Source organism: Camelus ferus, chromosome 9, assembly GCF_009834535.1.
Source record: "Camelus ferus isolate YT-003-E chromosome 9, BCGSAC_Cfer_1.0, whole genome shotgun sequence".
In the NCBI taxonomy this organism is placed as follows: Eukaryota; Metazoa; Chordata; class Mammalia; order Artiodactyla; family Camelidae; genus Camelus; species Camelus ferus.
The window spans coordinates 14,137,912-14,151,361 of record NC_045704.1 but is presented as its reverse complement, the minus strand read 5'-3'; the positions used below and the strand labels follow the sequence as shown (position 1 = coordinate 14,151,361).

The window sequence follows — 13,450 nt, the reverse complement described above, 5'->3', positions numbered from 1 at the left end:
TGTCCTGGAGTGGGGGAAGAGGAAGGGATTAGGCAGACGGGGCCCCCTCCCCCCTCCCTGCCAATGTCACCTCCTGGCGCCCAGTCGAGTCCCCCACCCGCGGCCAGGATTACCCTCCCAGATCCAGGCCACGGCAAATGACATCACTCCCAGCCGGGGTTTAAAATCTCCCCATGTGAGGGGACCCATTTCCTTCAGCCTGTGCTCTCTGACCACTCTGTCCAGGACCCGGGTGCCAGGAGAGCCCCGTCCCTAGTTTCTGAAGGTGAGCATCTGTGGGAGCAGCGGAGGGGACGGAGGAAGGGGAAATGAGAGAGGGGACACGACAGGTCGGTGGCAGGTTTATTTTATTCATGGCTGTGTTTTCAGTGTCTGGCACCGGGGCTGGTGAGGAGTGTATGATGTCTGCTGAATAATCACACATGGACCAGAGTGTCCATCCTGATGTTTGGGGAAACAGGGCAGGCTGTGCTTGCAGCAGGGGGCAGTGGGGCGGGGGGGGGCGGACAGGGGAGCTGGCCCATGGCCTGGGGGCACTGGAGGATTCAGGGGCAGCTGGATGGGGAGGTGACAGGACCAAGCTCTCCAGCTTCCGGGGCTAGTGCATCTCACACCTTGAAGGCAACTTCCTAGCACATCTCTCTGTTGTATTTGCTTTAAAATTGACCGCAGCCTGAAACTTTCTCTTCATCTGTGCACTTCTCCACTCACTGCTGGTCTCTCCCACTGAACCTGGATTTCCTCCCAGTGCCTGGCATGTGGTTGGAGAGCTTACATATTAGTTGAATAGATGGATGGATGGATGACAGAAATAGAATTGAAGAGACACATGGGAGGGAGGAAGGGTAGCCTCTGAGATGCCCGAGGGGGCTGGGAATGCCTGATTTGGGGGTTGCAATGCTGGCGAATTGGTTACTTGGCGACCTCGCCGCCCCCAGAGGCTCTGGCTCTCCCCACGTCCTGTCTTGGGGAGTGAGCCCAACACACAGCTCCTTGTCTCCTGGATGGCAGAGCCAACAGGGGCCATGGAGCTCTGACAAATGAGGGCCTTGGACGTGGATGAGCTGAGGGAATCTTGCCAGGGCTGATGTGGAGCCACATGGGTCTCTGTGAGGTCATTGTGGGCCTCGGTTTCCTCATCTGCAGAGTGGAGACAATGACAAGTTGCCCCAGTGATCCAGTCAGATGAGCCACGGGAAGCCCATGTCACAGGCTTGGCCTGCAGTGAGTGCAGGGGAGGGAGCTGGCCTCATCCTGCTTTGGGGGATCCCAGGCAGATTTGGGGAGTTAAGGGCAGGGCTCTGGGGCTTGAAATACCTGGCTTCTATTCCTGGCTGTGCCACTCACCCTTGTGTGTCCTCGAAAATTGACGGAATGTCTCTCAGCCTCAGTTTCCTCATCTGAGAAATGGACATCTGAGCTCCATGGGGCAGCAGTGAGCATCCTAGGAGGCCATATAGCTTGGTGGCCAGGAGGGTGTGGGCCTGGGGGGGCAGGTGCTGGCTCAGCCCTGGCTCTGCTGCCGACGTGTGTGATGGGACCTGGACTCTGCTTCTCTGAGCCTCAGTTTCCTCCTCTATAGACACCAGCCTCCGTCTGGCCCCACTGGTTGGTCCCCAAGGCGGGGGTGGTGACCTTCCTGGCTCCACCATTTGGGATTATGAAACATCAGTGCCTTGAAATTCACCTGGCAGGATGATGAAGGGTTGCTGTCATGCTCACTGTAAACTCTCAGTGAAAAGCAGACATTGTAGTCATTGTCTGTGCTCCTGGAGATCAGACACACAGAGCCTGTGCAGGGGGGAGAGGTTCCGGAAGCCCTGATACCATCAGCTGCCTCATCTTGTTGCCAAGTCCAAGACAGACTTTTGATGGGTGTCCGATGCCATTTTTGTTCTCATTCTTTGCTGACATCTTGTCCACCAAGTGCTTTATTGGATGTCTGAGGAGCAGGCAATCCCTCAGTCTTGGAGGTCAATATCACTGTCTTAGTCAAGCACCTTCCTCCCCTCTGAGGCTCAGATTCCCTGCCTGTAGGATGGAATCATCCCAGTGAGAGAATTCTAGGCTTTCCTGGAAGACCAGCCCTTATCTTGATGCGGATTCATGGTGAAGACAATAGAAGAGAGGGCTCTTGTTCTAAGCCCTGCAAATTGTCTTAGCCGGGCAAGTTCACAAGCTTCCCTATTTCCTCTCTCTGGAAGTCCTGATGAAACATCCTCACTCCTTGGAGAAGAGGGAGAGGACAGAGGGAACCCAGGCTGGGGGCTGGGAGGACAGGGCTTCGAGGAGTGCTGTTGGGATCCTGGGTCCCCATTCACAGCCTGTGAGTGACCCTGGGTAGGTCACAGTGCCTGAGCCTGAAGATGCTCTCATCTGTAAAACATAACAGGAGTACAGTCTCTATCTCCCAAGGCTGTGCTGAGGACCCAATGCCATCCTGCATTGAGAAGGCTTGTGTATTGGTTACCTGTGGCTGTGTAACAAGTGGTCCCCAAACTTAGCAGCTGAAAACAATAAATATGTATGGATTTCGTGGTTTCTGAGGTCCCAGGAATCCAGAAACAGTGTCACTGGATGATTCTAGCTCTGGGTCTCTTAAGCTTTTGTCTTCAGATGTCAACTGGGGGCTGCTGCCACTTGAAAGCTTGGGTGAAGGTGGAGAATCTGTTTCCCTGGTGGTTCATTCCCATGGCTGTTGGCAGGAGGCCTCAGTTCTTGCCACACAGACTGCTCCATAGGACTGCTCAAGCATCCTTATAGCAGGCCGGCTGCTTTCCTAGAAAGAGGGCCAGCCTCAGGAGTCATGGTCATTTTCACAATATCCTATTGGTTGCACACGCAGCCCTACTCAGTGGGAGGGACCACTCAAGGGTGTGAATAGACCACTTGATTTTTAGGATGTCTGTTGTTTTTATTTTTATGATTATTATCAGCACTGAGCCTCCCCATGCCCTTCCTATTGGGTCCTACATAAACTTGGTCCATTTTCCACCTTGAGCACTCTGCTCCAGTCACACTCGGCATCTTGTTTCTCCTCCTGAGACAAAATGATTCCAGCCTCCAGATATTTGTGCCGCTGTTCCTCCTGCCTGGAGACCTCTACCCCGAGATCTTCCTGTGGCTGATATGAAATCTCTCACTTTGCAGCTCCCAAGTCACCTCCTTAGAGAAAGAGAGGTCTTCCCTGATCATTCACCTCAATTAGAAGCCATACCGTCAACCCAAGCCCTGTCACTATCCTATCACCCCATTTAATTTTCCTCAGAGTTCTTGAAACTCTCTGAAAGCATTTCGATGTTCTAAAAAATCTATTTCCTTGTTCACTGTCCATTTCTCTGACCGGAGCCTGGAATTTCAACCCCACGAGAAGAGAAATGCTGTGTGTCTTATTTCTTACTATTAATCCCTAGTTCCTAGAGTATGGTAGGTGCTCAAAAAATATTTGCTGAATGGACCATAGAAGTTCAATTTATGGTCAAAGGCGCTCTCCCTACCAAGTGAGGTTTTTTTAAAAAAATTATTTTTTAATTGAAGTGTAGTCGATTTACAATGTTAGTTTCAGGTGTACAGCAAAGTGATTTTTACATATATATATACACACACACACACATACACACACATGTATATACACACACACATATATATATTCTTTTCCATTACAGCCCAAGTGAGGGTTGAGAAGGACACAGCAGTGAGAGAAGGGGCAGGATCTAAAATAAATGTCATCTATTTTTAAAGCTTTTATTTGTTTTTTAAATATTTATTGGGTGTGCTGGGGCCACCTTAGGGGCTGAAACATTCTTAGCCTCTGTTCTCAGGTAGCTGACAGAACTGGGGGAGAGAGACAGGTAAACAAACTCATAAATATGTCATATTTAGTATGTGTGATGTCCTGAAAAACAAAAGAAAGAAAATGTGTGTGTGTGTGTGTGTGAGACAGAGAGAGAGAGAGGTCCTGTTTAGGGTGCGAGATGCCTTTCCCGGTAAGTCATGTTTGAGCTGTGACCTGGAGAAGGAGAAGGGGTTAGTTAGCTGGTGAGAGGGGCTCTGGCTGGGGGAGCGGCATTCCTGGCTAGGAATAGCTTACTGCAAGTGTCCCGAGAGGCTGAGAGTTCTCCTGAGTCTGTCTTAACTAGGGCGATAGGGAGCCCTGGGGAGGTTCTCTCTTTCTTTCTCTAATAGACTGCATTGTAATTTTTGTTGTTGAAAAGGTAACGTACACACTTATGGTTAAAAAGTAATCCGGTACAGCACAGGGAACTATGTTCAGTATCTTGTAATAACCTTTAATGAAAAAGAATATGAAAGCGAATATATGTATGTATATGCATGGCTGCGACATTGTGCTGTGCACCAGAAATTGATGCACTGTAACTGACCGTACTTCAGAAAAGTTAAAAAAAAAAAAAGTAATTCAAACTATTAAAACAAGGGGTGGATATAGCATAGCTCCCTAGAGGCAGCCACTTTTACTATGTTGTGACTTTCCTGGGAATTTTCTATGCATATACAGATACATATTTGTATAAATATGTAAATAAATAAATAGGTAAATAAATATCACTGCCTTGTTTTAAAAATCACAATTGGTAGCATACCTTGCACACTGTTCAGTGTATCTATGGAATGTATATTTCTTTGAATATCATATATATGTACATATAGTTTGGTAATATATAATAGCTAATACACATACACACACACCCTTATTGTCAAAGGCTAATAAAAAATTAAAAGCCTGACTCTCAGGCACATGGATTGTTCCACAGGTTAAAGATTTATTTAAGCCATGAATGAGGGAACCAGCTGTTTCAAATAAATTGAGGAACAGGGGTTAATACCATTATTCAGGAAAGGCATGCTGGTAAAAGTTGGTCAGGTTAGATATGAAACTAGATCAAATCCTACAAGGGAGCAAAATAGTAACCTTTAGATTATCTTTTCTACCAGAGAGAAATCATTTGCAACTGTTACGATTTACCTTGTCAGAGTCTGGATGGGAATTGATAGAGAGTTGATAGAGAAACTGAACAAGGGTATAGCCTTCTAGAAAAGGAAACAATGCTTGCCTGCCAGACAAGTCTCCAGGATGACCTGGATGTCATCCTTTTGTCTCATTACTAAGTTTAGGATAATCTTTGTTAACTATATACTAAAGATCTTTTGAAATCCATTCATAGAAAGCAGCCTTATGCTAAAAAAAATTTTTTTTATCCTTATGCTTTTTAACGACTTTGTAGTATTCCCTTGCATAGATGTACCGTAATCTTAACATAACTTAACTTGATTTACATAATTTACTTACTGTGTCCCCTTTGGTGGACATATAGGCTGCTTCCACATTTTGGCGATTACAAATACACTGCATTAAAAATCGTAGTGTAAAGTCTGTGCAAGCATCTGTTTGCAAATAATCACGATCACCCACAGTTTTGTAGCACTTACTGTGTGTCGAGGTGCTATTTTAAGCACCTGATGCACATTAATGCATTTAACCCTCACATCAGCCTAAAGGTGTAAGTGTTATTTTCAATTCCATTTTCTGATGAGGTGACTGAGACACACATTGAAGGCCAACTGCTGGGACCAAGGAAAGATGGCAGTTTTCTTTGGTAAACGTTTCCAATTTACTCCATCCACACTGCCACTGACCTGACACAGGCAGCGCCTGTTTCTCCACTCTGAAGCCAGCCCTGGAGTTCTCAAGCTTCTTCGATCTTTGCCAACCTCATAAGTCAATGACGGTTGTGGAAGATCATCACTTGCTGTTGTTTTAATGTGATTCTCCCTTGGGGTGACCCACGATCTCGATTTGTCGGGGATTCTTCCATATTTGGCACTAAAATCCCCCATCTCTAGAAATCCCTCCCTCCCAGGCAGACTGGGACAGCTGGTCACCCTACTGTCCGTGATTCTGCGTAAGGCTGAAATTCTTTTTTGAGGTCATAAGAAAAAGAAAAAGATCTTGGAGAGGGGAGTGACAGAGTAAGTTATTTTATTTTTTGCTTTTTTTTTGGGTAAGGGGATGTAATTAGGTTTATTTATTTATTTTTAATGGAAGCTCTGGGGATTGAACCCAGGACCTCATGCATGCTAGGCATCCACTCTACCACTGAGCTATATATACCCTTCCCCTAAATAAGATTTTTTAAAGGATGGAGTAGGAATAAGAGTTTCCATTTAGGATGCTCCTTACAGATTCCACTCTTTGCTTTACAAAGTGTCAATGAAGCTTTGATGATCTTAAGCAGAGAGCCATTTTCTAGGTGGGGAAACTGAAGCACAGAGAGGAGAGATAAAATACCTAAGGTCACGTACCCAAGAAGAGACAGAGGCAGGGTTTGAACCAGATGGTGATAAACTGGGGAGTGTTTGAGTACCCCCTCCTTCTCTTGCAGGCCCACCAGCCTGGGCCCCAGCATCCCCGAAGATCATGATGGCGTATATGAACCCGGGGCCCCACTATTCCGTCAACGCCTTGGCCCTGAGTGGCCCCAGTGTGGATCTGATGCACCAAGCTGTGTCCTACCCAAGTGAGTACGGTCCTTCTCCTTGCCACCCCAGGCTGACCCCCCATCTTCTGGGGACCTCTGGGGTCCTTTGCCCTCAGGAAGAAGATGGGCACTTATAGGGGTGACGTCAGGGTCATACACCAGTCAAATGCGTTCGTCTGCAAATACAAAACACTATTCCATGTTTCCTAGGGATACAGGCAAGCATATGGCCATTCACAGAAACTTAGGGTAGTGGTTCCCTCTGGGGTGTGGGAGGGGAAGCAATCTGGAAGTGGAACTAGGATTCCTATCTATTAGCAATGCTTTATTTTCCAGAGAGGTGAGCGCTCTGTTTTTGGTGGCATTATTCTTCAACTGATTTTTGTTTTTCAAATTTTATTAAGTTGACCGTTATGGACCTGCCTCTTTTGTAGGCTGGCTATCCATAAATGATTGGCTATCCAAAATGTCCTGTTTCAGCTGAATATGTCTTAGTGCATAAGAAATTTCAGAAAAGAAATAAAAACCAAACTTACATAGCTAAAGCTAGTTCTCCTCGGGGTGAGGCATGAGCTCCAAAATGACAGGCCAAGGAGAACCCCATTTCCCAGGGGCACAGGGTGAGTTCAGGGAATGGGCACCCCCGTCGTTTGGGCAAATGAACCCAGAAGGGATATCTCGGCATCCCACGCACCTTTAGGACCTCACACCGGCAGAGGAAGGGAATGGGCCCAGGTCACCTGAAGGTCTCATTTTCCTGTCCCCGCCCCAGGCGCCCCGAGGAAGCAGCGGCGCGAACGGACCACCTTCACCCGGAGCCAGCTGGAGGAGCTGGAGGCTCTGTTCGCTAAGACTCAGTACCCGGATGTGTATGCCCGCGAGGAGGTGGCTCTGAAGATCAACCTGCCGGAGTCCAGGGTTCAGGTGGGATGTTCTGGTCCTGGACCTCCCCTGGCCCTTCCTGGGACCCAGAGTGGAGGAAGGAGGGAGAGGTCACAGAGTAACAGCCAAAGTCAGAAAGGCCTCTCATAATCCCTTGCCCCCAGTGTTTCGCTAGCTTCCTCTCTTACGCTCCCACGCAGTCTTATTCCGCTCTGCCCGCTCTGTCCCCGGTTCTTCCTCTGACACGCCCACCAAGCACACTCCTGCCTCAGGACCTTTGCACTCCCTCTTCCCTCTACCTGGAAGGTATATTCCCCATCACCTCGTTCAAGTCTGTGTTTACCAACCAATCAGATCACCTTGCCAGTCAATGAGCCCTTAACACTCAAAGCTGCAACCTTTCCCCGCCTCCCCTTATCCTGCTCAGTGGGTTCTTCTATAGTATTTATCATCTAAAAATACCATGTGATTACTTACTGTGTATTTGTAATCTGTCTGTCTCAACTAGAATGGCAGCCTCACTGGTATGTCCCCAAAGTAGCAGAAGACTGTTCGTCATGATTATTAGCTGGTGGATGGATAAATGTATGTATGTGTGATTGCATGATTGTGTGTATGTACATATGATTAGATGGATGAATATATATATGTCTGATTGTACGTGTGTGAATGATTAGATGAACTGATGAATGAATATAAATATATATATGTTTGTATCTTGTATGATAGTACGTGCGTACATATGGTTGGATGGATGAATGTGTGTATGTATGTATGACTAGGTATGCATGATTGTACATAGGTGCATCTGATTGTGTGTGTGTGTGTGTGTGTGTGTGTGTGTACAGTTGTATGGATGTGTGACTGTATGTAGGTGCATCTGATTGTGGGTATATGTATGTACAACTGCATGGATTTTTGACTGTAGATACATCTGGTTGTATGCATGTGTGTGTATGCACGGATGTATGACGGGTGGATGAATAGTGTCCCATAACCGATCTCAGGGTGCAGAGGTCTGGCTCTGGCATGTCTCACCAGTCGGCACCCTCGTTCGTGGGCACCGCGGAGGCTCTCCTGGGCCTCCTCCTCACCCCGCCCCCGCCCCGATCTGCCCTCGCACCCCCAGGTCTGGTTCAAGAACCGCAGGGCTAAGTGCCGGCAGCAGCGGCAGCAGCAGAAGCAGCAGCAGCAGCCGCCGGGGGCACAAGCCAAGGCCCGTCCTGCCAAGAGGAAGGCAGGCACGTCTCCAAGGTCCTCCACGGACGTCTGTCCAGACCCCCTGGGCATCTCAGATTCCTACAGCCCCCCTCTCCCCGGCCCGGCGGGCTCCCCCACCGCGGCAGTGGCGACCGTGTCCATCTGGAGTCCGGCCTCGGAGTCCCCCTTGCCCGAGGCGCAGCGGGCCGGGCTGGTGGCCTCGGGCCCTTCCCTGACCTCAGCACCCTACGCCATGACCTACGCCCCCGCCCCTGCTTTCTGCTCTTCCCCCTCAGCCTACGGGTCGCCCAGCTCCTACTTCAGTGGCCTGGACCCCTACCTTTCTCCCATGGTGCCCCAGCTGGGGGGCCCGGCTCTCAGTCCCCTTTCTGGCCCCTCCATGGGGCCCTCCCTGACCCAGTCCCCCACCTCCCTGTCGGGCCAGAGCTATGGCACCTACAGCCCCGTGGACAGCTTAGAATTCAAGGACCCCACAGGCACCTGGAAGTTCACCTACAACCCCATGGACCCCCTGGACTACAAGGATCAGAGTGCCTGGAAGTTTCAGATCTTGTAGAAGATACCTTCTCCATCTCTCTCCACCTCTCGTCCAAACTGCCTCCCTGCACATTGTCTCCACCTGCCCTGGGGTGGCATCCCTGATTAAGCAGCAGGAGCTGGCCACCCTTCCAAAGGCCGTGGCCTCTTTGCCTCCAGTACCACTCAGCCCAGCACAGTCCACCCGTTTCCTTCTGGGGACAGAGGCCCCTCCGTCTCCCGGGTCGCTCCATAGGTCTTAGTCATTCTCTCCACACCCAACACCGTTTCGTATGGATTTCAAACCCCGAGCCCCAGACTCCAGAACCTGGTGCTGAGAATTTGCCCCAAGACAATATTAAACCACACTTGCGGTTGACTGGGGGGGTAATGTTAAGGTCAGAATCACGGTGCCCTTGAAACAACAGGTCGGGGGGCTCAATTCCTTAACTTTCCATTTGGGACACTTCTTTAGCATATGGGTAGAGATCCTTCTAGAAATTCCAAAGACAGACTTTACAAAGCCCCGTGATGGAACCTTAGGCCAATTATACAGTTAAGTTCAGAAATTCACTTGGCAATTTTACAGATCTCACAAATGTCAGGTTTACACTGGTAGGTTTAGGGGGCTCTTTGATACTTATCTATATACATATATATATATTTTTTTCTTTTTCTTCTTAGTTTCTTCTTAAAGACAATTCGTTATTCATTCATTCATTCATTCATTCAGACATTGGGAAGGGGAATATTTGGTAGGAGAATGAAAGGCAACTAGTCTGTTTCATGTCTCCTTTTTTCTTTCTTTTGTTTTAGCATTTTCTAAAGATGAACTTCACCCAGACATTGGGGAATTGGGGTTGCTGTGTGGGGAGCACCAGCTATAGTTGTGGGAATGGCAAATAGAAGAGGAGGTGGCCATCTGTAAATACACAAGAGGCAGGGGTGGGCTGAGAGAAATGATTTGGGGGCAGCCCCACATCCCAAACGCACATCCTCTCTTGTAGATTTTTTTTGTTTCCTGTTTCAATGGTGGGATCGGACAATAAATAGAGCTTGGCCTGAGGAAGTTCTCCTGGGGCAGTACCGTATGTCTTTCACTACCATCTGACCCACAGCCACAGAGACAAGCACTGCGGGCATTTCAAGAAGGATTCAGGCATTTTGACACTCTTGGAAGTTTGGTGCTTTGGCCCCTGCCTCCTCAGGGTCTGGGTTCTCCAAGGAAGAGGAAACCCTGGTTCGTAGTGTTTGCCTATTCCCGTGGTGTAAATACTCCCACTATGGCTAAGACTTCAAGGCGGCCAAGCTGAGGTCCCTGAACTTGGAGTTGGGAAGAGACACTTGCAATCTGTGCTCACAAGCCAAGACCGGCTGGCTCCGGGCCCCAGTGTGGGAAGGGAGGTCAGGAGGGAGGCACCGTGTGAAGGGAGCCTGGGAGGCATCAGAGGGTTTTTCTGGGTCCAGGCCAGGAGAGGTCCATGCAGCCTAGACCCCGAAGGGCACACTGTGATCATTAGAGCCCACCAAGATGGTTTACTCAACACATCGCTTGATCATCTCTCATGGGTCTGAGCCATGCTGGGACATGAGACTCAGAGTTCAGTGTGGGATGCAACGTATGCACAGAAGGATGGCATGTGATGGGGTATGTGATGGGGGGGATCTGGGCAGAATTCACAGGGGAGGGACAGGCAGGGATGACGCTCTGCCCTGGATCTGCGCACAAGCCGGGACCAGGATGCAGTGTCTGTTATTTTATTTCACAGAGACCCCCACGCTGTGCTGGAGGCTGGGGTCTCGGGTGTAAACGAGTCTCCCCCTGCCCCCACGGAGATCCCCATTCACAGAGGAGGGTGTGTCTTGTGCAAACAATTCAAAGTCAGCTTAATAAGGAGGTCCGGCAGGGCGTGAAGGATGGACATGATGTTCTGGAGGAGGGCGGACAGTAATAGAGGCTGAGGGACAGTCACAGGCCAAGGGAAGGGTAAGTCTTCAAGAGACCCCCATCTTGGGGTCTTCCAAGACTCCTCTAGGAGCTGGACAGAGGGAGGAGTGAATCTGTTTGGGAGATTCCAGGTTCCTTGTCCTGGGCCAGCCTCCTGGACGCTGGTTCTTCAGCTGTCCCTTGGGGGTGTCAAAGGTTCTACTTCCTAAAGCCAGGAAGAGCGACAAGGAAAGTGGGACGGAACAAGAGGCCAGAGGCCTCCCTCACTCTGCATCAGGCCCTCTGTCCTCCCCTTTCCCATGTACTGGAACTCCAGGTCTTCCTTTGCTGGCCACCTGCGGAGTGACAAATGATTAAAATGTTGAGCCTTGCTTAAAGTCTGCGTGATGTTTTTTGTTTCCATGGAAAAGCAGACTAGGGGAGGTAAAAACAGGGATTGTCTGTCCCCCGCCCATCTCTCCCCACCTTCTGTCTCTGGGGGGCATGAGTGTGTCCACATGCTTTCTCTGTCTGGTCACCGTCTTTTCCGTGATGTCTCTTGAAAGCCAATTAAGCAGGGATGTGGGCTCCAGATGGCCAGCTTCCACCCGCTGTGACGTCCCTGGGCCTCCCCATTGCTGCAGAGGGGCGATGACCATGCTTCCTGCCTCAGTGGTCCCTGTAAGGATTAAAGCCCTCCCCACTAGCTTCCAGTCCCCTGCAGCTTCCTCTTACACCTGTCCCTTTCTCCTTGCGCCCTTGGCGCCTTCCAGCTCTTCTCCCTGGTCACTTTCAGTTCCCCACCATTTCTCTTCTTTTCTCTTTTTTCCTTCCTTTTTTTTCTTTTTTCTTCCTTATTGTCGAGTCTCAGACTCCAGGTCCCCATTTCTTTCTGCCAGATTTTTGTCTTTTTCTTTCTTTCCCCTTCTTCTCTTTTCTTTGCCTTTGACTTTCTGTCTTGCCAGCTCCAAGCCATCAATCTCTGCTTCTGTCCCCCTCAGTCACTGAGTCCCAGGTTAAAATGTGTGTGTGTGTGTGTGTGTGTGTGTGTGTGTGTGTGTGTGTGTGTCTAGCACAAGATTGATGGATCAGACAGACTTACTGTTTGAACCTGGCTCAGTCACTTCTGGTCATACGACCTTGGGCAATTCATTTCTCCCAGCTTCAGCTTCCCCACCTGTAACGTGAGGCATTGTGAAGACCTACCTTGAGAGAATTAAATGAGATCGTTATATTAAGTCCTTTGTCCTGAAGTCTGGTCCATGGTAAGAGCCCAATAAACATTTATCTATTTTTGTGGTAAGATACACATTACATAGAATTGACCACTATTATCATTTTAAAGTGTGCAACTCAGTGGTAATAAATACATTCACAGGAAAAAAAGACACAAGAGGTCACATACTGTATGATTCCATTTATATGAAATGTCCAGGATAGGCAAATCCACGGAGATGGAAAACAGATTCGTGGTTGCCAGGGGCTGGGGGGAGGGGAGGTGGGTAGTGATAGCTTAAGGGGTATGAGGTATCTATTTGGGGTGAGGAGAAAGTTCTGGAACTAGATAGTGACCCAGCAATTCCACTCCTAAGTATAAACCCCAAAGAAAGGTGTTCAAACAAAAACTTATGCACTCATGTTCAGAGCAGCACTGTTTACAATAACCAAAAATGTGGAAACACTCTTAAATGTCTACCTTGAAGACATTATGATAAGAGTTTATCTTAACCCCAAATTTTCCCCTGAAATTGTTCTTGTGCCCCCCATAGCAGCTTTGTTCATCACGGCCTCAAACAGGAAACTATCCAAATGTCCATCAGTGGGTGAATGGATAGACGAACTGGTGCATCCAGACAATGGAATAAAAAAGGATCGCCTCCTGGTATACATAGCAACATGGATGAACAGCACAATAATGAGTGAGAGAAACCAGGCTACAAGCAGTACAAAGGGTATAATTCCACTTACCTGAAATTCTAGAAAAGGTAAAATCATAGTGGCAGAAAGTGAATAGTGGTTGGCAGGAGCTGGGGATGGGTGGATGGGGTTCACCGCAAAGGGACGAAAGGGACTCTTTTTGAGGTGCTAGACAGCTTCTGTATCTTGACTCTGGTGGTGGTTCCATGACTGTATCTGAATGCCTATCAAACTCTATGGTTAAACACATCAAACTCTATGGTTAAGATGGATGGAATTGATAGTATATCAATTATAAAACTGCAATAAATTGGAAAGGAAAGAAAGAAAAAGTTACTGAGCAGCTACTATTTGCTAGGCACTGGAGAAAGCCAATCCTAATTCTTTAAATTCTCAAAACAGTCCAACAGAGAGATGCTATGATAGACAGATGTTATGATTATCCCCATTTCACAGATGAGCAAACTGAGGCAGAAGGAGGTCAGATGAT

General features: G+C 48.5%; 1 protein-coding gene across 1 annotated transcript; it reads left to right on the top strand.

Annotated features, from left to right (window-relative positions):
- Nucleotides 1-241: 241 nt before the first annotated feature.
- On the top strand, nucleotides 242-9,163 carry CRX (cone-rod homeobox). The gene is made up of 4 exons (XM_032488171.1): nucleotides 242-265; nucleotides 6,402-6,536; nucleotides 7,270-7,421; nucleotides 8,509-9,163. Exons 2-4 carry the CDS (start codon nucleotides 6,437-6,439, stop codon nucleotides 9,154-9,156), a joined length of 900 nt encoding a protein of 299 aa, XP_032344062.1. The 5' UTR covers nucleotides 242-265; nucleotides 6,402-6,436; the 3' UTR covers nucleotides 9,157-9,163.
- Nucleotides 9,164-13,450: the final 4,287 nt, after the last annotated feature.